Below are 23,886 nucleotides of genomic sequence, written 5' to 3' on the forward strand. Positions count from 1 at the left end.
AAAAAATTACCTTCATATTTACATTAAACCTAAATAGTATGTAGAATTATGTTCATGCTAGCTTCAACCACCCATTACTACCCACCGTTTTGTTTTGTTTTTTAATATTTTTCAAAAACTCTATTGGTATTTACAAAGAAGGGCTGACAACATCTAGGTTTAGCAACAGTCGTTTAAATCTTCCTAATACTAATCTTAACACTCATAGTTGCAAAAGAACTGGTTGCAAAAGAACATAATTCTCATTTAGGTAAGTATGAATCAAAATAAAGCATTTATTAGTAAACTTAATTAAGTTTCTATTCTACTAGATTTTTGATAATTAAAATTAGTTACCTGTATGCTAAACAGAACCATTACTAGTTCACAACATATTTTGCATAGTTTTAAAAAAAAAGGTGCAAAAATAACACTAAACATTTTTAAAAAATTTACGAAATTAAAAGGTGTCATTACCCATTCACAAAAAAGTATATTTTTGTTTTATTCAAAAATATGTTATTGTCATGTTATATAACATTATCATGTTATAAGACATCATCATGATGGTATGATGTCATCAAATAATATAGCTTAATGATTGTTGAATGGAATGAAACTTTAAGTTACAATAAAAGTTTTATGGAACTTTTATTCCATTATAATTTAAATTGTTTTAATATTGGTGTTTATATATATATATATATATATATATATATATATATATATATATATATATATATATATATATATATATATATATATATGTATATATATATATATATATATATATATATATATATATATATATATATATATATATATATATATATATATATATATATATGATAATAATAATTTCAAGAAACAGTAAGGATCAGAGTTAGAGATTCAAGTTTTGACAGTAGACAATTTTGTTGCATAAATGTTGTTGTTTTTTTTATTTTGATACTCCTTTCTTTTTTTTAAGAACAAAATATACATACATTCACACAGATGATGTCAAGATAAGATGATACACACAGATGATGTCAAGATGTCAAGTGTTTATGTGTTTTGAAATTAAAAGGTTAAGAGAGGATTGCAATAATTTTTTAGAAAGAAGATTAGGCTGCACAGTTTTAAATTAAAAAGTGTACAAAGTATCACCTTAATACTTGTTACCTTAGTATATAGTAATGATGCTTTAATTTTTAAAATACAGACTTTATTCCAGACATTTTTTAAAGAGAAGAGTAAAAAGAAGCAGTTTTTTTTTTTTAATAATAATAAATCTTTTAATCATAAAGATACTTGCCCGAATCCCTCATTAGATGTATATGCTGAAGCCTTATTTATTGATAATTCAGTATGTTGTTATAAGTTACATTTTTGTTTAATGTGTTTACATTTTATGCAATTAAAGATAGAAAAATAAGAAATTTTTTTGCTGTAATAAATATTCTTCATAATTAGACACTAACCCAGATCTACCCTCAAACTCTCAGTTGATGTATGTACCCAATTCCTGGTAGATGACAATTAGATTATTACATGCATGTTTTTTTTAACTTAATTTTTTTAGCATTTTTTTTAGCATAATGTTTTCCATAAGTTAATTTATGCATGTTTTTTGAAAATAATTTTAAAAACATTCCACTGTTATTATGCTAAACTTGTTTTTTTTTATTATACTTAATTTTTTAAATTGTATTATAATTAAATAATAATTAATTAAGAAAAAAGGTTCTTTGTTTAATTTCCAATAAAATAATAATTTTTTAAAAAAATATTGAAAATGTTGTACTAATAAATGCTGTTATCTGTATAAAATGTTGTACCAATAAATGCTGTTATCTCTGTTATCTGTATAAAATGTTGTACCAATAAATGTTGTTATCTGTTATTTGTACAAAATGTTGTACCAATAAATGCTGATATCTGTTATCTGTATAAAATGTTGTACCAATAAATGCTGTTATCCATTATTTGTATAAAATGTTGTACCAATAAATGCTGATATCTGTTATTTGTATAAAATGTTGTTCCAATAAATGCTGTTATCTCTGTTATCTTTATAAAATGTTGTACCAATAAATGCTGTTATCTGTTATTTGCATAAAATGTTGTTCCAATAAATGCTGTTATCTCTGTTATCTTTATAAAATGTTGTACCAATAAATGCTGTTATCTGTTATTTGTATAAAATGTTGTACCAATAAATGCTGTTATCTTTATAAAATGTTGTACCAATAAATGCTGTTATCTCTGTTATCTGTATAATCAGAATTCAAAAGTCTTGATAATATTATTTCTTTTCTTAACTAAATTTTAGAAATGAAAAAAAAATTGCATGTTTTTTTTCTATTTGTCGTCACTTTTAAAATAATATTATGTCTTGAACAATCACAAGGCACTGAGAGTAAAGAATGTGAAGGTTGTGAATTCGATTCATTGAAAAAAGAATGCAGTTGTTCTAAAGAAAGCTCAGAATTTTCAACTTTAGAAACAGAAGAGGATAAGTTAATCAATGAAAATCTTCCTAAAATATACACAAATGAAGAAAATGGCAGCAAAGAAAAACCACTAGAAATACTAAACTCAACTACAAAGGAATTTCTTTTCACAAAAGATCAATTCAGTTTACCGGATTTTGATGAGGCTTACCCTGCAAATCAGCTTGTTGAATTTGAGGGAGGAGATTTTATCATAGGTACTGATAAGCCTGTGTTTCCTGATGATGGCGAATCACCTGCTAGAGAAGTATCTATTCGACCTTTTGCAATTGATATGTATGAAGTAAGCAATGGAGAGTTTAGAGAATTTGTCAAGGAAACTGGTTATAAAACTGAGGTATGTTTTTTTAGTTTTTAACTTTTTTCAATACGTTATTATATTCATATATTGAATTTATTAAATTGTTTTAAAAATATATTATATACCTCAATCTACTTATATTATTTATTTTTTTGATTAACATAAATAATATTAAATTTTATTTAGATTTATTGTTATTATTAATAATATTATTATTGTTATGAGTTTATTTCAATTATTTTATTGCTACTCTGAATTTATTTCAAAAGTAATACACAACATTTTAGGCTGAGATCTATGGAAATTCTTTTGTGATGGAATATTTTCTTTCAGAAGAAGTTAACAAAGGAATTACGGAGGCGGTACCTATATTTGTTTGAATTAAAGTTTAGGATTATTTATGCATTATTATTAGAAAGTTTTCATATTGATATTTTTCTTTAGTAAATTAATTTAGTTCATTCATCATTCAGGTTCAAGGTGCACCATGGTGGTTGCCTGTCAAAGGAGCTAATTGGAAAAACCCAGAAGGACCTGGTTCTAATCTTATTAATAGGTAAAGTTACTACTAACTAGACACATTTATATTTTCAGATATAAATAATGTATAATAATTATTATTTATATATTATTATATAAAATCACTTTTCTATATTACTTTAGTCTGTGAATTTAAAAATTGTTTTTCTTTAGGCTTTCTTATCCTGTTGTACATGTGTCTTGGAATGACGCATTAGCATATTGTAGGTGGAAGGGTAAAAGATTACCAACAGAAGCTGAATGGGAGTTTGCATGTAGCAATGGTGAAGACGACATGTAGGTGTTAACTAAAATTGTTTAAATTTTGTTTAAATAAAAAAAAAGTTCAATTTTGTGTTAGACATGTGGTTATCTTGCTATTGTTATTTTATTGTTTATCAAATTCATTTGTTTCCTCTTGTAAAACAAGTTCTAGGCTTATGACTAAAATGAAATTAAAGATTTTTATAACAAAATAATTATAATAATTATAATGATTATGCTTCATGAAAATGATTTTTGCGTTAATTTTTGTTTTAAATTTATTACTTCATTGTATAATTCATTTTTATACTGATTTTTAACGCTAGTTAAAATTAATTAGATTTTTAATTAAACTTGTTAGATTTTCTTGTGAGTCAAAGATATGTGAAAAATAATTAATGGAACATTGGACATGTGTTTTTAATAGCTAATTTTTAATGCATTCTAGATTTTTGTAAAGCATCATAACATTTTTATCTTTTTGACATTTTTTACCTTCTTGATATTTTTTGATTGTGCTTATTTGGTAGTGGCTATACAATAGAGTGATTTTCAATATTTTTTAGAAATTCAATTACAGTAAACCCAGGGTAAGTTTAATAAGTAAAAATATGAGCTCATGTGTCAAGTCTTGTATGGGCTCACCTAAATTTTAAAAAATGACAAGTTCAACAACAAAAAAAACAGGAAAATCTATGTAGTTTCTATATTTTTCTGCAAGTTTTACTAAAACAAATAAAAAATTTTTTCAAATAAATTTTTTTTTTTATGAGTTGTTATTCAAAAAGATTGAAGATGTTTTATATGTAATGGTACATACATATAAAAAAGATGTTTTATATGTAATGGTACATACATATAAAACATATAAAAAATGATACATAAAGTAATAGGCAACTTTTAATTTTATAAAATAACATTTTTTTTTAATTAACAGTTTTTCTGAATACTTACAATAGAATAATTTTTTTATAATACAGAAATCTTATGATTTTGAAGTATTTTAAGGATGTTTAGAAAATGAAAAAAAAATGAAATCAAGATATTTTTTAACTTTTAATTGATTTTTGTTGTTGTTGTTGTTCATTTTCAACTTGTTTTATTATTTTTATTTATGAATTGAATACAACTTACTAAACTGCTTCACTTTAAAATCACTTACATGTCACTCTCTAACAAATTGTTTCTAACAGCAGTTTGTGAAAGAGTGACTTACATGTCACTCTCTCACAAACTGCTTCACTTTAAGATCACTTACTATTAACTTTAGAAAATTTGAACAAGAATTTCTATTTTACTCTTTAGTTTCTTCAAAATGCACTTAGTGCATTTTGCATTAGTGCATTCTCAGTCTAGGAATTTTTTTTTATTCTAATGAATATTACATTTCTAGTAAATATAAATTCATTCAAATTTTTATAGGCTTTTTCCCTGGGGAAATGAATTTCGACCTCATGGGACATTTAAAGCAAATATTTGGACTGGAAAGTTTCCTAATGAAAACACAGCTGAAGATGGTTATAATGGAACAGCTCCTGTTAACATGTTTGTTCAAAACAATAAGAAGCTTTGTAACATGGTAGGTAATGTTTGGGAGTGGGTAGCTGATTGGTGGCATACAGATCATTCTAAAGAGCATCAGAAGGACCCAGTAAGAATTTTATTTTCAATTTGATTTAACAAGATTTTAAAGATTCAAATAACTAGATGTTTAACAAACTTAACAAATTGCATATTATATTGTATGCAATAATAAATTAAACCATCTTGCTAAAACAAAAAACTTATTCTTAGCAACCTATTTTTTTTAATAGTAATAATCATATAATAGCAACCTATTTTTTCAATAGTAACCTATCATATAAAATATGACTAGCTTTTGTATAAAGTATCAGTTAAAATTATTTAAAATGAATTTAATTAGATCACACATACTAAAAGAAATCCTTTTTTGTTATTGTGTGTAATTTTTTACAAATATTAGTTTTTTGATAATTTTCCTTGAATTATCAAAAGTTGATTGTTGCACTTCAATTTTTTTTTTCATTACCATAGTATGGTCCCCCATCTGGTGATAAAAAAGTAAAGAAAGGAGGATCTTTTATGTGCTCAAAGGTAAAAATTATATTTACTTATTTGTATCGGTTGGATGAAAGTATAATTAATATATTAAAGCAGATTTCCCCTGACAGAAAATTTACTGTGCAATGGAACAGAAAGGAAAAGAAAATACAGTTTCTCTAATTAGGAAAAAATAAAAGTTCAAATTAGAGAGGTTTTTGAATTATGAAATGTTAACTTTTTTTCAAATATTCTGGTCACAATAAAGAATAGAAATGAAACAAACAAACAAATTCTTCTTCTTATGTGTTTTAAACTTTTACATATAAAAAGTTAGCAAAAGCAAGAAAAATCTATTTTTAAGTTAAAAGAAAGTTTGGTGGAATATCAAAGATTTTCGTCTTCATTTATTTTTCCTGTTTCCATTTCCAGTTTCATATTTCCTTTAAATTTCATTTTTATTTAAAAAAAAATGAAAATATTCAGAAAAAGAAAACAGAAATATAAAGCACATTTTGAAAACACATTAAAATTTGAAAAAAGAATTTGATGGTTTAACAAGTCTTTTACATATCATAAATTAAAAAAGTTCAATTTACAGGTTTTCGAACCGACAGGTCTTAAAAATCTCTTGGAATTGTTGAGATTTTCAAGTTCAAATTATAGAAAGTTAATTTTAAGAGTTTCTTAAGCCTATCTCAAAGTAACATTTTATTTTCAGCTTCTGTTGGTAATCTTTTACCCTTCCACCTACAATATGCTAATGCGTCATTCCAAGACACATGTACAACAGGATAAGAAAGCCTAAAGAAAAACAATTTTTAAATTCACAGACTAAAGTAATATAGAAAAGTGATTTTATATAATAATATATAAATAATAATTATTATACATTATTTATATCTGAAAATATAAATGTGTCTAGTTAGTAGTAACTTTACCTATTAATAAGATTAGAACCAGGTCCTTCTGCAAGGCTGAGAAGGTCACTACAATGGAGGAAGCTACTTTATTGTGGTTGCAACCCTCTCTCAGCTCTTTAGTTCAAAAACAAGAACCTTGACGAACAGTGTCGCTGTGCAGAGAAACAAGTTAAGGAGATTATTAAGCAAATTAGGAAGATTCAAATTGCAGAGGTTGTACTATATATATATATATATATATATATATATATATATATATATATATATATATATATATATATATATATATATATATATATATATATATATATATATATATATGTATTTATATATATGTATTTATATATATTTATATATATATTTATATCATATATATATAAATAAAATATATATATATATAAAATATATATATATATAAAATATATATTTATATAAATTGCATATATATATAAAATATATATACATATATATTTATATATATGTGTGTATATATATATACATATATGTGTATATATATATATATATATATATATATATATATATGTATATATATATATATATATATATATATATATATATATATATATATATATATATATATATATATATATATATATATATATATGTATATACACACACACAGTGGTACAGTAAAGTTGGGACGATTACAAATTTGTTTAAGTAAATATTTTTTGTAAGCGGTTTAAAAAATATATAAGTGAGGCATTTTTCTTTTTGTTAGCAAAATTTCCAATTAATTTGACTTATAAAAGTCTAATCAGCAGGTAATTAAAAAAATATTAACTTAATTAAATAAAACACACACAAAAAAAAGTAACAATTAAATTTGAATGAATCCAGGATTAAAAGTTAAAAACAGTTTCAGTTCTTAAAATAGCCACCTTGACTTTCAAATCATAAGATTCAAAACATGTTCTTTTGGAATTAAGTTCCAAGTGGGTTCAAAAACCTCCTTTTGCTTGCGATTTTAACCTTAAAAAAGCACAAAAGACACCTAAATATGCTACTTCTTGACATATTGGCTATAAATATTATTAAAAATAAACAAAGATTACAATTTTACTGATCTTCTGTAATAAATTATAATCAGTTAATTAATTTGAAAACTTGTTTTCTTGAACCTGTCAAATACGGACAAGTGTCTTATGTGTTTTAAACCATTGATATGTATGTAAATATAGTTTTTTGTTTAACACATTTAAATATTTAAGAAAATTTAAAAATAAAAAGAGGGATTGTCTGCTATATAAGTACTAAATAGGCCATTCTGCTAGAGAAGCCATTCAAAATACATGTGAAGCAATATCTCAGGCTTTTGTGCGTTACATGCTACAGCTTCAAATTGGTTAAAACATTTTTATAAAAATAACTACCTAGGAAAATGGACCCAAATCGGAACATCATCTAATGAGTGGTATCGTTAGTGTTTAACTATAAAAGCTTAAATGAAAACTTTCAACTGATCCAGAGCAACATAAAACTATTTAGTTTGGCTGGAAGGTATTATCTTCCCCACTTTATTCATCAGACTTTTTTGTTTGCTGAGCAATGATCTATGGTTATTGACAATAATGAATCTTATATAATAAATATTGTCTTATTTGTTTATTTTTTATTAGTAAAATATAATTTCTATTTACGTTTTTTATATTAAAAAAAACTTTTTGTATTAATTAAATTCTTTGTTTTTACTTTTAGAACTATTGTTATCGTTACCGTTGTGCTTCCAGATCGTATAATACACCAGACAGTGGTTCAAGTAATCTTGGATTTCGTTGCGCAAAATTTCTAAAAAAAAAAGATGAACTGTAAACAAATAGCATGTTTTTTAATTTTTTTTTTTTTTTTTTTGTAAGAAATTTTAGGATACTATAAGTATTTATATCACGTATCAACAACTTGTTTAATAAGTTCGTTTCGACATATTTATTAGGTTTGTATCTATATGTTTTTATATTAGATTTTGTGCGGGAGATATTTAGAAAAAAAAACATAACACACAAAATACTTTGTTATATTAATAAATTCTATATTTTGCTGTATTGTATTATAAACATTTTTTTTTCTACTTTTCCTTACTGTATTATCATATACATTTTTTCCTTGATTAAATGAAGGTTTCTTTCAAAAACTATTTTTTACGTATTTTTAAAGACAGTCGTCATTTTTTGATGGTGGTTTTTTAATAGCATCACATTTTCTAACATTATTTATCACTGGCCCAATCTCTTTGTTAGTATATTACGTCTTTAATTAAAAATGACAAAACAACTTTCCCTTCCATCAGCATCTCTATCTGATTCACACCTTTCACTAAGTTTTATTTTTCAAAACTAAGGTATCATCAACTTCTACTAATTGTCTCTGCGTACAGATTAATAATGACATGTTTTTATAAAACTGAAGTAATAGTTAGTTAAATACTAAGAGCATAGCTGTGGCTTTATTGTAATAGTTTTTCAAATTTTTTTATGATGCTGGCATGGTCCATAATTATTCCCACTATTACTTTCAAGATTTAAAGCCAAACATAGACAGTTTTACTTTAAGTAAAATTATACACTTCTAAGCTGGCATTGCTCCTACAATCCTCACTAAATCCGAATTCCAAAAATATATATAAAATATTATCTCTATTGTGTAAGTTTATGCTCAAATAATAGGTACTTTGAAGCAATGTTCACGGGGTTAATTTTTGGCCACGCTCTCCCAGCACGAAGAGTTTGCGCGACTAACAAAACAAAGTGTTGCTTAGACTGGATTATTTTTACGTTTGGTTCAGTCTACACTAAAATATGCAGTTAAGTAACCAAGTTTCATGGCTTAATTAGTCAAAAAGTGAATGTTTTAATGTATTAATATGTTAAAGTATAAGTTATATTTTTTGTTCATTAAAGAATATATGTATTTTCACACATTCTTCGTATTATTTAAATTATGATAAATAAGTCTACAAAAAAGATGCTAGAAAAACCACTTTGTTACCTTTTCAATACTCATAGTTTTATATTTGAAATTGATACTTGCATTATTATATTATTATTATCTTTTTTTTTAGCTAGAGATGTTGCAAGTTAATAAATATATCTTGAGATATTGTATTTTTTCTTGTGAAAATTGACTTTTGATTTTCAAAAAGTCTTTAAACCTAAAATAATGAATTATCTTAAAAATCTCTAACTAAATATGGACCTAACACACTAAGGACCATTTGTGAATTTTTTTTATAAATGAAGTAAAAGATAAGTATGAGTTCATCTTTGATGTTTCTATGTGATTTTTTGACTAACTTTCAGAAAATTAGCATCCATTTAAAAAAAAAAAATTTTAATATTTGATTAAAATAAACAACTGTTTTTTTTATTAAAGACTTTATAAAGTATGTTAAAATGTAAATATTATAAAATTTTTATTAATTTTTCACTTGACGTTTAAAAAATTTTTTTAAAGATTTTATAGTTGATAAAATATATTTTGTAAAAATAATTTTTATTAGTAGGTATAAAATAGTATATATAAAATAGTATGGAAAAATGGTTACAAATATCTTAAATTGCAACGTGTAACTGGCAACACATCAGTGTTGTTCATGTTTAACAGAGAAATGCAATCAGATCATTTTTTGAAGTAAGTATATGTTTATTCTACTTTGTCGTGTTATTAAGATGTTTGAACACATTTTTTATTAGGATGTTTGAACACACTTTTTATTAGGGTGTTTGAACACACTTTTTATTAGGATGTTTGAACACACTTTTTATTAGGATGTTTGAACACACTAAATATTACTTTTCATTTATTTGGCTGAGAGAAGCAAGCTTTGTGGGAAAAAAAACTGCTTGAAAATTTTTGAAGTTTTATCTTTTTATTATTAGATTTTCATAATTGTTTATATTAAATAATATTTTTAATTTTATGTTTTTGTTTAGTGTTTTTTTTCTAAGTTTTATTTTGTATTCATGCATTTTAAAGTTATGTTTTCATTAAATTTTAAAATTGTGTGCAAGGGAGTTGGATTTTTTTTTTTTTTTTTTTATATATACTTGTATTGTATCTTCATTAAATATTTTTATGAAGGATACATTTTTTACTTGGTTACATATTATTAACTTATTATTAAACTGATAAACATTTTTATTATTGAGTTTTAGTATTGATTACAACAGTTTTATTATTAAAAGACTTCCAGGAATGTAAAGACTGGCACTGCTGTGAATAAAAAGTATAAACAGCTACAAAAAAGTATTTTAGGAATTATAATTAGTATATTTAAACAGACTGTTTGAATATACTGTTACATTTTATTAGTAATGAACTCAAGTGTTAACAGAATTTTTTAATTTTTCAGATTTAAATGTTTTCCATTATCAATTTTTCATACATATGTTGGCGTATATCTTAAAAAATTGTGTTTCTCTCATTTATATTCATTAATATCCATTTATATGTTGTTTATTCAAAAATAACAGCATTTTGTAGTTTGTTTAAAGTTGATAAACATCTGATACAAGGTATCAGATTATTATAAACCTTGATGTTTGGGTTAAGGTTATCTAAGTAAAGTCATGATGCAAGCAAGTATTGTGAGTTTCAAAATAGATATCACAGATGTAATGACTTACAAAATTGATACTGCAAGTGTTGTGGCAAAGTTGTATGAGTTTATTAAAAAGATGTATGTAATATCAAAAAGATGTATGTAAAAGCAACAAAATTTATGGTGATGATGATGATAGTTTCATTTCTGAAAATCCTTCTGCATTTTGTTTATATCTCGATTTTAAAATTACGTTTATTCATAATAGTTAATATATTTTTTTAGAATTGGATTTTATTTATATCATTTCACCTAAGATGATTAATAAAAATGAACATATAAAAGAAAAAAACACTGATTATTGTAATTGTAAACAAAAAATAGATCGCCCTCTAAATGGAAATTTTTCATGGAAAAATTTCCATTTAGAAGGCGATATTAGTATGGATATTTGTTTTTAAACAAACCCATTGTGACTATAAAAGCAGTTTTTACCTTATTTTTGACAGTCAATTTAAAGGACATAGTTTTAAAAAAAAAAATTTAATAAGAGTCATTGCATGGACTTAAGCAACCAAAACATAAACCCAATTTGCATCAAAGTGGACATTTGAGGCTAAATGAAATATTTACATCATTTCATTCTTTGATGTTACAATGATTTTACAAAAAAGCTAACATATTCAAAATTTCTATTAGTTTTGATAAATGTTACCTGTTATAAAAATATCAATATGATGACACCTTTCTGAATACGCTTTTTATTTATTTTGAATAAATTAAGGTGTAGATGTATATAGTAGTTCTAATGGTTTAATGGTTTAAGTTTTTATATTGGTTTAAGATTAAGTTATTCAATTGGTTTAATATTAAGTTAAGCTCAAGGTTAACTATTTAATCCACAACATATCTAAATCTAGGCTGTTCAGCAAGCCTAGTTTTAGATATGTTGTGTTTAGATTTATGAATTAGAATTTGCAAATTGAATGAAAATAGAATATGTATGATAAATTGATACACTTTGTTTTTGTTTTTTAGGCATTGGCAGGCTGTACTTGATAACTTACCTTTCTGCAATGAAAGGTAAGTTATCAAGTACATGCTGCTATGAAAAATATTTTTCATAGCAGCATGTTCTAAGAAGAATTTCTTCAAATAGTTTTTGGAGATTGTTCAATGCTGGTTTTTTACCAAATTTTAAGCTTAAAAAATTATTTCACATACAGAATTTTAATAATTAATTTTTATTCAGAAGTAAAATTATAATTGGAGTGTCCATTTTTTGTAATAATTTTTCTACAAATTTTAATTTGATATTATGTTTTCAATATGAGAGTATAATCTTAAAATATAATTTCAAAAATGGTAGGATGAATTTTATAGACCTAAGATCAATACGTTTGTTTTTTTATAAATCATATCCAAGTTCAGCGCAAAATATCTGTACCGATAGAAGCCACTCACAAAAGACTTTCGGTATTATTTGGTTTATTAAAATTTTATTGTTGTTTTTACATGGTTTTTACTTACTATGACTGAAATTTTGAAAACACGCGCAAACTGGCATTCGGGAGATTTTTGAACAAAAATTAACGCTGTGCTCGATTTAGTCATGGAAGTATAAAACAGATGGAAGTTCAACCGCTTTGAAATGCTTCGGGACTATGCTTGTAACTTTTTATTTCGTAAACAAAAAGAAAACGAGATCAAGACTGTACTTAAACACTTAATCTTCATACTTTGTCACAAATAGGTACGTTAATAATAATTTTAAAAATATAGTATTTTGACGATTCGCCAATAATATTTAAAGTATAAACATTAAAAATGGCGCAACGAAACGGCAAACAACAACTTTTTTCTATACTTCACATTAAATGAATGGAGTATTACAAGAATGAATAGAATTATGATATTCAGCTAAACTTAAGCTTTATTAATTTAGAAAACATTTTTTTTTGATTTTTTAAAAATTGTTTCAGTTGTCGTTTTAATCATATGATATGTTATGATTTGAAACAAGAAAAGATGCTTAAACTAACATATGTTTTTAAAATAAAGTGGTTTTTTACCGAGTTTTAATAAACCTTTTGTTGAACAATGACAACTACTAATGGTTAAAACTATGTAGCGTATCCTTAGAATAATTCTTTTTTTATTGTTTTAATAAAAATCATTTCAATGAATTTTGTTTTTTATCCACTGAAATTTGTTTTTTTTATTGTCGGTTACAAGCATACTCCCGAGACGACTTGAAATTGCTCTGATGTTTGCGACTTAAAGAACTTCCATCTGTTTTATACTTCCACGATATGGTTAAGTCAATCTTAAAATGTTATAGCGTCTGTATGTTATTTTGTTGACTATGACATATTTGCGTTTCCGTGATCAGGTCTTTGAATTATGAAAAGATGAAAAATATTAAAATGATCAATTTTGCGGTATCATAAAATATATATGTTTGTGGCGAAAAAATCCATGCCGAAGATTCTTTTTTTTTTTTTTTTTTAAATCTTCTTAAAATCACAATCGTTCGTCCAAATTTGAATAAGGTTTTAAATAAATACGTTTTTTAGGTGAAATGAACATAGTTTAATAATATGATCTGTTCTGATCGTTTATTGGCCATTTTCCATGATTATAAGCTATTTCTTGGTCGGAATTCTAGTATTTTTTGTGAAAATTGATTAAAATATTGTGTTTTGATAACTATATATAGTTAAGATATGTCGGAACCAATAAGAGATAGGATCTATAGTGGTTTAAGACACTTTTTCAAAAGATTTTAACTAACTTCATGTTAACGACGATGAGCGAAATTGATCTAAAGACTCCAAAATGGTGTTGTTTAGATTCACTATTAAGGGTAGTTTTACAGATCATATAAAAAAAAGAAAAGTTTTTTTTAAATATTAAAAACATGAAGCAAAAAAAATGATAACATCTTGTTTGGACATAATACGCTGATGAAATGATGCTAATTTCAAATAAAAGAGTTCGAATAATTTGTAAATCGCCATAACTAGATCGAGTGGTTCAGTCATAAAATGAAATTAAAAAAACCTAGTTCCGTTTTTTTTTTTTTTTTTTTTTTGTCATTATTTAAATCTACTACAACTTTTATTTTTACAGTATTAAAAAATTTAGATGTGTTGGCAAATTGCCTTAGAGCAAAATTTGAAAAAGAATGTTAAAAATCCCTGAACCTTTTATGATCACCGAGTTAAAGCAAAAAAAATTATTTTACATATATCTAAGCAATCACCATCCCAGCTAGCACACATACATTGGGCCAACGTTGCACAACGTCGGAAGCGTTGGTTTATTTTATCACTCAAGTGATAACGTAGAACCAAAGTCGGGCCAACGTCGGAATACGACTGAATTTTTGCTTTTTTGAATACGTTCAGTGTGTTACAGGTTTTAGTGCTGAAAAAAATTTCGGCCATTCTTAATAAAATCTTGTTTTTAGTTAGCTGTGGGTTATGCAATGAAGTTGTAAAGAAATTATTCTAAAACAAACAGATTAAATCACGAGAAGAAGTGGTCGTTATAGAACTCGGAAAGGTTGAATCACGAGAAAAAATGGTATTAAAAAAATCAATAAAGACTGAAGCACGAGAAAAAGTAGTCGTTAAAGAACTCAGAAAGGTTGAACCACGAGAAAAAGTGGTATTGAAAGAATCAAAAAAAATCACGCGAAGAAGCGGTGGTGAAAAAAAATCCCCTTTGTTAGAATCCAGTTGGCTAGAGAGATACAGGTATTTATTTTCATTTTTGTGTTTATTTAACTTTAAACTAGTAGTTTACTAATTATGTAGCTACATAATTTGTAAATAAACTTGTCTATATTACATTAAAGATAGTAGAATTTTTTAATTTTATATCAAGAATTTGAGTACCCCATTTATTATCATGGCCTGAACGAAGTTTGTGCTGCTTCACCAAATTCTCCTCAGAGCAGCACTGATTGCAGGAGAATCTACAAAATTGTGCAAAAAGGCTTCTATTAGGCTACCATATCATGCATTAAGACTTCATTTTATGCTCTTACGTTTTTATTTTATTCAAAAGATATATATTTCTTAATTAAAATTGAATTAAATTGATGAATCAATATTTGGGCTAATCAATATTGATAGTAAATTTCTTAATGTTCTTAAAAACTTTAAGTAATTTATTGTATTTATATATTTATAATAAGATGTAAAACTGGTAAAGATGTAAAATGTTAGAATGTTATAATAATAACAATAAAAATAATAATAATTTTTTTTTTGCTGTACACATACAATGTGGTGAATCTAACATCTGTAGATGTTAAACTTTGACGGCTTTTGGAAAAGTGCTTATTTTTTATTTTGCATTTTTTCATTATTTTTTTTTATTTTCTTTTGTTTGTTTTTGAAACGATCAAACTTGTTTTTGAAGACATTCACATTATCAGAGTTGATTATCTCTCCTGTTTAATTATTCCAATTGTTCACTGTTCTGTTTGTGTAGAAGTTAAATCTGGTAGAATGCGGTAGAATGTGTGAATTGCTTTTGCATTTTCTGAGTATGACCTTTTGTTATTGCATATTTAATTATTTTAGGAGGATGATTCCATTTAACTTTATCCATATTTTTACTTATTTTATAAAATTAAATCAAATCACCTCTTGCTCTTCTAATTTTTAAAGTAGTCAAGTTAAATCTTTTTAAAATTTTGTTTTTTTGTAGTAACAATGATTAATAATATTATGCTACTAATATTATACGTTATAATTTAACTGATAATTGTTTAGAAGGCTGCTTCCTATGCAACAAACAGAAGAAGAGTGAAAATGAAAGTGATCTGGATAGCAATCCTGATGAAAAAAGTATTATCACATCTTTAGCTGAGTGGTGTGTTAATTTTAAAATTTCTTTGGTAGCTGTTGGAGCACTTCTTTTGTTACTAAGACAGTACTTTCCGCGCTTACCATTTTTTTACTTTTTTTAAAATTATAATATATTATATAACTTCTTGTCTCTGTATAGTATGTTTCTTTCGTATGTTTTGATTTTTCATTGTTTCATTCTTATTTACTAACACGTGTCATTATTTACTGAATGAAACTTTAGTTTAAATTTTTTTTTAGTTACGTCTAGTGAAGCATTTGTTTTGTAATTCGTCATTTGTTACCATATCCCTCTTTAACAGCTGTTAAAGAGGGATATGGTAATGTATTTTATATGCATTTGCAGCATTTTAATGGTGATTGGAATTCATATATTATTTGTATATGAGAATTTTGAAGCATATTACTTCTAGTTTTTGCAGTAAAATACTGATACTATTTTAATAGTTTTCAATAATTTTTTGTTTAGATGTGGTATTAAAAAATGAAAGCGAAATATCAACAAATGTAGTAATTATTTATAAAAAATTTATTTTGTCGCCATGTTTTTGCAGGTAATATATCAAAAAAAATATTTTATGTTTTTATTTATGGACATTTTATTTGTATATTGTGCTTATATTTAACATATGTTTGTTATTAACTATTTTATTACTTAAATATATATTTTATATTTAATGTGTGTGTGTCTATATATATGTATATATATACATATATGTATATACATATATGTATATACATATATGTATATATATATATATATATATATATATATATATATATATATATATATATGTATATACATATATGTATATACATATATGTATATATATATGTATATACATATATGTATATACATATATGTATATATATATGTATGTATATACATATATGTATATATATATATACATATATATATATACATACATACATACATACATACATACATACATACATACATACATACATACATACATACATACATACATACATACTCTCCTCCCCCTCCAGATTTCTGAACAGTCTTTATTGACGAAACTTTGTGTAAAAAAATAAAAACTGATAAGTGTTTGGTAAAAATATATATAAACACAATAATATATGAATAACTATAATTTCAGCAGTAGTTATGGCAACGCCTAAAGCTCTTCAAACGAAAGATGCAAATTCAAAGATTTCTACCAAATTTTATAACGAGGAGCATTCGAACGTTGTTGTTAGTCTCAAGAGAAGTAAAGATGCAAGATTCGTAAAGATGCTTAGCAGTCGAGAAGAACATTATTTTGTTAGAACATGTGTACAAATATTTTGACATAATTATATTGTTTATTACAACAAATATTGATTTTCTCTAAGTATTTGTGTAATTTAAATTGGTTCATTAATCAATGTTTTATTTTCGTTCATCAGCGTCAAATTTTATTCAAACTTATTTGGACATTACATTTTGTTCAACATTACAAAGAAATAGTTACGCTTTATTTAAATAAATAGTTACCCTTTAGTTGAAAAAAGTTACACTTAAGTCAAATAAATAGTTTTAATTGAATTGCAAAAGCTTTCTTTTTGATTGAAAAGATAAGAACACTTTTTGAATCAAAATCAAAGTTTTTGCAAACAAGTTAAACTAATATTATTTGAGTTATACGTTGGACCAACGTCAGCATGCGACGCTCGCATTGATGGATTGAGCGTTCACTGCTTCTTGCGAAAGCGCATTCCATGGGGCGACAATTCTATTTGAAAAAAAGTCATACCACTCTTCGCAGTTTTTTACCATCTGACGTTCTAGTTTATGGTTATGGCCTCTTAGAATATACTTATCTTTACTTTTTGAAATTTTTTGCGGAACGACAAAACTAACAAACTCGAGTTTACGAGTGATTTTGAATTGCTCGATAAGATCTGCTCTTTTGCGGCGTTATTCAAAAGTTGTTAAACCGAGCCGTTGGAGTCGATCTTCATAGGTCATGTGTTTAATAGTCAATATTGTTTTTGTTGCTCGATGTTGGATTTGCTCGAGAATGGCAATGTCTGATTTTAAATGCGGTGACCAGGCTTGTACAGCTAACTCAAGATGGGGGCGAATGTGAGATACAGAGTGCGCCATAAATAAAAACTGCGACTGCGAAATGTTTTTTTGAGTCGTCCTAGCACTCTATTTGCTACTGATGCGGCTGACTCTATTTGCGGTCTAACGTTAAGGTCATTCGAGACCATCACACCAAGGTCTCTTTCGACTGCGTTTCTTCGAGAGGACGACGGGTGCCGTCGACGTTAGACATTGAGTATTTGTACGTTGACTTGTTACATCCGCGCCCAACATGCATTACTTTGCATTTCTCAACGTTGAAATGCAAGAGCCAAATATGTGACCATTTCACTGCTCTGTCAAGGTCATCTTGGAGAGTGATGTTGTCCGACTCCTTTTTAATTATCCCTATTATTTTGCTGTCGTCGGCAAACAGTTTTATATGATGAGTAATACTGTCCGGCAGGTCGTTTACAAAGATTACGAATAGCAATGGGCCCAAGACCGAGCCTTGAGGCACTCCACTAGTGACTGCTTTCCATTCAGAAGTAATGCCGTTTATAACCACTCGTTGACATCGATTGCTTAGCCAAGCTGCGATCCAGTCAAGAAGAGCGCCTTGAATACCGTACGCTTTCAGCTTATGAAGAAGGCGTTTATGTGGTACTTTGTCAAACGCCTTTGCAAAGTCTGTGTAAATGACGTCTACTGCGTGTCTGCAGTGAGTTTCTTCCGTCATGATCTCCTGAGTTTCTAAAAGGTTTGATACACATCCCTTACGATGAACAAAGCCATGCTGATTTGGAAAAATTAGACCATTAGCAAATAATTAGAGACAATTTCAAGTTCTTCCGAGCATTTAAATACTTAAATCTTTCTGACAAACAAAATTCCACTACCAAATCACGAGCACAAAAACTTTACACCCAGGTTTTGACAAAATTGAATGGCTGCATTTTGATGGACAACTAAACTTTCGTAAAATGTAACATTAATCAATTTTCTGGAGACAAATATTATACTTCAATTGTTTGTGGCAGTTTAAGCAACAAATATAAATACAAATATGGCAAAAAACTGCTCTTATAGCAAGCAATTTGTAGTTGTGGAAAAAGGATTAGAGCTTTTGTGAAGATATTAACTTTGACATCAAAAATTTATATTCAATAGTGCCTTTTTATATTCAAAAGTGCCAACTTATATTCAAAAGTGTCTTTGACTTTAACTACTCATTTAATCGCACGCTAGACTTTGTTTGTTTCAGCCTGATTTAGCTTTGTGCCACGCTAAAAAACATTGGATAAAATTAAGTAAAATTAAAGTATAAAATGAAAAGGTTAAATTTGTAGCAAAAATCTCAGACCACCGAATTGCCCACAATTCCGGCTAATCGAAAAATATTAGGATATTGGCAAAGGATATTTGCATAAAACAGGCAAAACTATTAGTTCATTATAGGAATTGCTGAAGGCATGACCAACCATAAGCAAGAAAATGACAATAACAGTTGTGCAGAAATTAATAGACACCATCAATAGTAATGTTCGATTATTTTTCAAAAATAAAAAATTTTGAAACTAAAAAGTATTTTTATAGTCTTTAATTTTTTAGATTTAAATAAAAATTAAAGAAATTTGTAAAAATTAGTTATTTTAAGTATTTTTAAGAAGATTTTCCTTTCTCATTTTTTTCAATCTCATGCTTTAGGATAAGTTGCTTAGTCATAAAAACAGAGACACAAGCATATTCCATGCAATGAATTAAGAAGATCCAGCATTCAATATTCTAAACTGGAAACAATCTATTAAAATTTATAATACATTGTTAACCCTATTAGATAAAGAAGGAGTGCAAGGCTGGTAGTCTTTGTCTTAAGTCTTTGCCTTGGAGGTTGCCTTGTCTTAAGTCTTTGCCTTGGAGGCTGGTAGTCTTTGTCTTAAGTCTTTGCCTGGAGGCTTTCTTGGATGCATTTAACGTTTGTCCAAGATGAGTATTTTTATCGAGACACTATCTCTAACCTTTACTCAACCAAGAATCCCAAGGTAGGGGGTGTTTTAAGTTGGAGTTGGCTTCTCCTCGTATTTGCCTAAAAAAGCCTATTCTACAAGGCAGCAGGATATGAAACCTGGGAGGATAACCTGACCTGACTTATTGCGAGGAAAAATTGATTTGTTCAAAAGACTTAGTAAGGCTATATTGGTAAGACTACCGAAGTACAAAGTGCATCATTGGTGTAAATAGAAGGTTTCTTTAATCAAAAAATCAGTATTTTTAATTAAAAACATTTTTAGTACTTTAAGTTTATATGTGAGTAAATTGTTCCATACCTTCGGTCCTCTAATTGAGATTGAAAATTCAGTTTCTGCAACATTTCTGGAAGTTTTAAAATAATTTTGTCTTGTTCATGATTGCGATAGAAAAAAGTATATTTTGTTTTAGTTAAATTTAGTGACAATTTATTTGTTTCAAATAGTTTTGGTTTAAGAATTGTTTGGCTTTGTATTGTGGACCAATATTTTTTAAAAGTTCGTTTTGGATTATACTTATGTGCTCTTTCCACATCACGCATAAAAACAACAAATAAATACAAAGGTTATTATCAAAAAAATTACACAGTTTTAAAGGGATGAACCCCATTTCAAATACACGAGACAGATAAGTATTTTAATTTTAGAAGAAATTTAAAACCCACAAAATATTTATTAGAAGGATGTAAACAATTAATCAAATGTGATTATATTTTAACCAAACACTGATCGCGCTAAGAAACGCAAGCAATTAATTCGTAGTAAAAATAAGAGCCGATATGACAAAACCTTTGAAAAGGAGAAAACCACATCAAACTGGTGTACTTCTTATTTAATCAAGATTTGCATACTTGTCTGTATTATTTTAAATTTTTTTAAGCCAGCATTTTGATTAGCTGCTTTTCTTATCAATGATTTTAAAGACGCTTGCCGATTTATTATTTATTTTTCTTTCTCTTCATTTTTATGGAAAGAAACGTAATTTTATAAAATATTTTACATTATACTCTGAAAGTCTCATCAACAGCTGCGAGTATAAAAAAATATTCTTCCAAAATATGGTCCATTTTCAACAGTTATGCAAATAAGCAGTACTTTTTATAACAGGTTTTCAAAAATTCCAAAGTCTATGCAACTTTTTGATTTTTTCCTATCACTGTGGATTTCACTGTGGATTCCCTGGAGGAAGTGATTTTTTCCAATCACGTCCGCAACGGAAATTTAATAAGGAATCTAATTAAAAAAAAGTTTAATTTACATAACGATATCTCGGGAGCATTTTTAGACTCTCAGCAAAATATAATTTGTTCATGAGGATCAAAATGTAAAAGGCTTAACCATAAATAGTATTCTTTAAATTATAAAAATATATAAATCATTAAAGTTCTCCTCAGACGAGACAATCTTTTACGAAACGGTATTTTCACAACTTTATTTGCAGTATAGCTTTGACCAATAAAGTTTGACGTCATCAATACCCCAATGGTTATATATAGCCAACGCGCGAAAATTCGATATAACTCACATTTTGGACCTAAATCAGAATTCCAATTTTACTATGCTATATATTATTATACTATAATTTATATACTTTTCTTATACTACATAATTAACTCACACCTTAGATTTGTATTATTATCCCAAGTTTATTATTTTTCATTTTATTACTAATAACTATTTATCATATTTATTTGGCCTGTTTTTAACAATTTTTTTTATCTGCTTTATATTAAAAAAATGAATTTGTTATTTGCTAAATCATTGAGCAGGCCACAATTTTTTTTCCCATATTAATGCGCACTAGAATAGATAATTAGTATTTAGTTTGTAAATTACATGTAATATCTTTATATAACTCTCTATACAGCATAGATAGTCAAAGAATAGTGTAGTTTGTTTCAAATTGGAATATTTTTAGTGTGATTAAAATAACTATTCTCTAAAATAATGTAGTTTATGTATAGTGAGTTATGTTAATATGCATTTAATTGTTTGGTTTTAAATTAATCAAAGTATATCTGTTAAGCTCTTGATGTTAGTAATTGTATACAAAGCAGACAAACAAATATAAAACTAAATTAGGAAATCAAAAAGTATAATAAAAAAATTAAAGAATTCAAAGTAATAAAATAAATGAAAAATAATAAACATGATAAACATGTTAACTTTAATTAGTAGTCAAGCACTTTAGTATTAAGTTTTTATATCATTAAATTTAATATTAACATAAACAATAACTTAAGTTTAATGTGCATTTTTAATGAGTTATATATCACATAGTCTGAAGAGTATAAATAAATCTTTTTCAAATTTTATACCAATTTAATATTTAAAAGAAAATTTAACTTGTATTAAAAAGAAAATAAAGCTACTTTTTCAAAAGTTAAACAAAACCAGTATTTTTTTTTTGTTTGCTTTTGTTTAATACTTTTAAATATTTTCTAAATACTATGTTATAAATTAAATAGTTAAATAACACTGCTTTACTATTTTAATACTTAAAATAATAATAGACTAGAATAAAAATAAATGTGTTTTTTTTTTAAGATAATCATGGCACAGCAAAAGTTTGTCAATCTAAGAAAGAGGTTAGATCAGTTTGGTTATCGTCAACCGTTAGGAATTGAATCCGTTCCTTTGGTTGAGAAATTGTTTAGTGATTTGATACACACCACTGAAAGCTTTAAAAATTACAAATTTAAAAAGCATAAGCAAGAAAAAAACATTGATTCTATTGATCACAGTGAACCTTACAGAGTCGATAATGCAAAGTTAATGCAAGAAAATAATGAGCTTCATTTAAAACTTTTAAAAGCCAATAGTGAAATTAATAATCTAACTACTGAGATGAAAGAAACACTTAAACGACTTGAAAATCAAAATGAAGATTTAATGTTTTTAAATTCTCAGTATATCCAAACAATTAAGAATCTAGAGAAAGAATCTAAACATAAAAGTGATCATATTGAAAAGTTGTTACAAAATAGTATGAATGCTGTTGTTGAAACCCCAGGTGGGAAAAAAACAATTTCTTTTAGACGTCCAAGAATGGATATTGATAGTACATTATCTATTTCAAATGAAATTAGTTCTAAAAAAAATAATGAAATATCTAGTGATCCATATGTAGCTGATCTTTTAATGATGGCTGATTCAAGAAACGAAGAGTTAACACAAGAGAATCTAAAGGTTCAGAAAAAGAATGAGGATTTAGAAAAGAGATATTCAAGTCTCAAAAATGAGGTCTGTTCTATCTATTTATAATGACCATCTATCATAAATTTATTTATTAGAGTATACAGAAAGATTTTATTAGTATATCAGTGGTAGGTTTCAAATAATTTAACAACCGGTTCTGTGTGCCTCTGCCAAAAAAAGTAGTAAATTTTAAAAAATACTAAAATTAGTATTATTTCATACATGGATAAAATAAAGAGTTACATAAAATAAAGAGTTGTTATATAATATATAGGAATGAAAAGATGCCTTATTTCACAAAGAATATTATGTTACTTTTATGAAATAATCAGATATCATTTAACAACCAGTGAAATAATCAAATTTTATGAAATAATCAAATATCATTTAACAACCAGTTTAACGAACTACAAAATTTTTAGGAAGCGGTTCTACCGAATCGGTGCAAACCGGCTGAATTCTACTACTATAGTATATCAGTCTGAAATAATATATATATATATATATATATATATATATATATATATATATATATATATATATATATATATATATATATATATATATATATATATATTATATATATATATATATATATATATATATATATATATATATATATATATATATATATATATATATATAT

At 26.0% G+C, this 23,886-nt stretch overlaps 2 protein-coding genes and 1 long non-coding RNA gene across 6 annotated transcripts in view; all 3 read left to right on the forward strand.

Moving 5' to 3' along the window:
- Positions 1–2,266: 2,266 nt before the first annotated feature.
- On the forward strand, positions 2,267–8,694 carry LOC100198082 (formylglycine-generating enzyme). The gene is made up of 7 exons (XM_065814682.1): positions 2,267–2,811; positions 3,063–3,137; positions 3,249–3,331; positions 3,469–3,591; positions 4,981–5,209; positions 5,614–5,673; positions 8,262–8,694. Exons 1-7 carry the CDS (start codon positions 2,296–2,298, stop codon positions 8,373–8,375), a joined length of 1,200 nt encoding a protein of 399 aa, XP_065670754.1. The 5' UTR covers positions 2,267–2,295; the 3' UTR covers positions 8,376–8,694.
- A 1,366-nt stretch (positions 8,695–10,060) lies between these two features.
- LOC136089071 (uncharacterized) lies at positions 10,061–17,322 on the forward strand. The gene is made up of 5 exons (XR_010642769.1): positions 10,061–12,576; positions 14,573–14,861; positions 15,888–15,987; positions 16,453–16,537; positions 17,105–17,322. It is a non-coding gene; the product is annotated as an uncharacterized LOC136089071 (long non-coding RNA).
- A 3,966-nt stretch (positions 17,323–21,288) lies between these two features.
- The window catches only part of LOC100200874 (centrosomal protein of 135 kDa), a 77,713-nt gene continuing 75,115 nt past the window's right edge, over positions 21,289–23,886 (forward strand). For 2 of the 4 annotated variants that reach the window (XM_065814683.1, XM_065814685.1), the window contains exons 1-2: positions 21,290–21,366; positions 22,590–23,285. In XM_065814683.1, coding sequence (XP_065670755.1) covers positions 22,596–23,285 — 690 coding nt within the window. In that variant the 5' untranslated portion in view covers positions 21,290–21,366; positions 22,590–22,595. Of the gene's footprint in view, positions 21,460–22,589; positions 23,286–23,886 lie in introns of all 4 variants that reach the window. The other 2 variants (XM_065814686.1, XM_065814684.1) reach the window with 2 other exon arrangements.

The sequence above is a fragment of the Hydra vulgaris genome, chromosome 12, assembly GCF_038396675.1.
Source record: "Hydra vulgaris chromosome 12, alternate assembly HydraT2T_AEP".
In the NCBI taxonomy this organism is placed as follows: Eukaryota; Metazoa; Cnidaria; class Hydrozoa; order Anthoathecata; family Hydridae; genus Hydra; species Hydra vulgaris.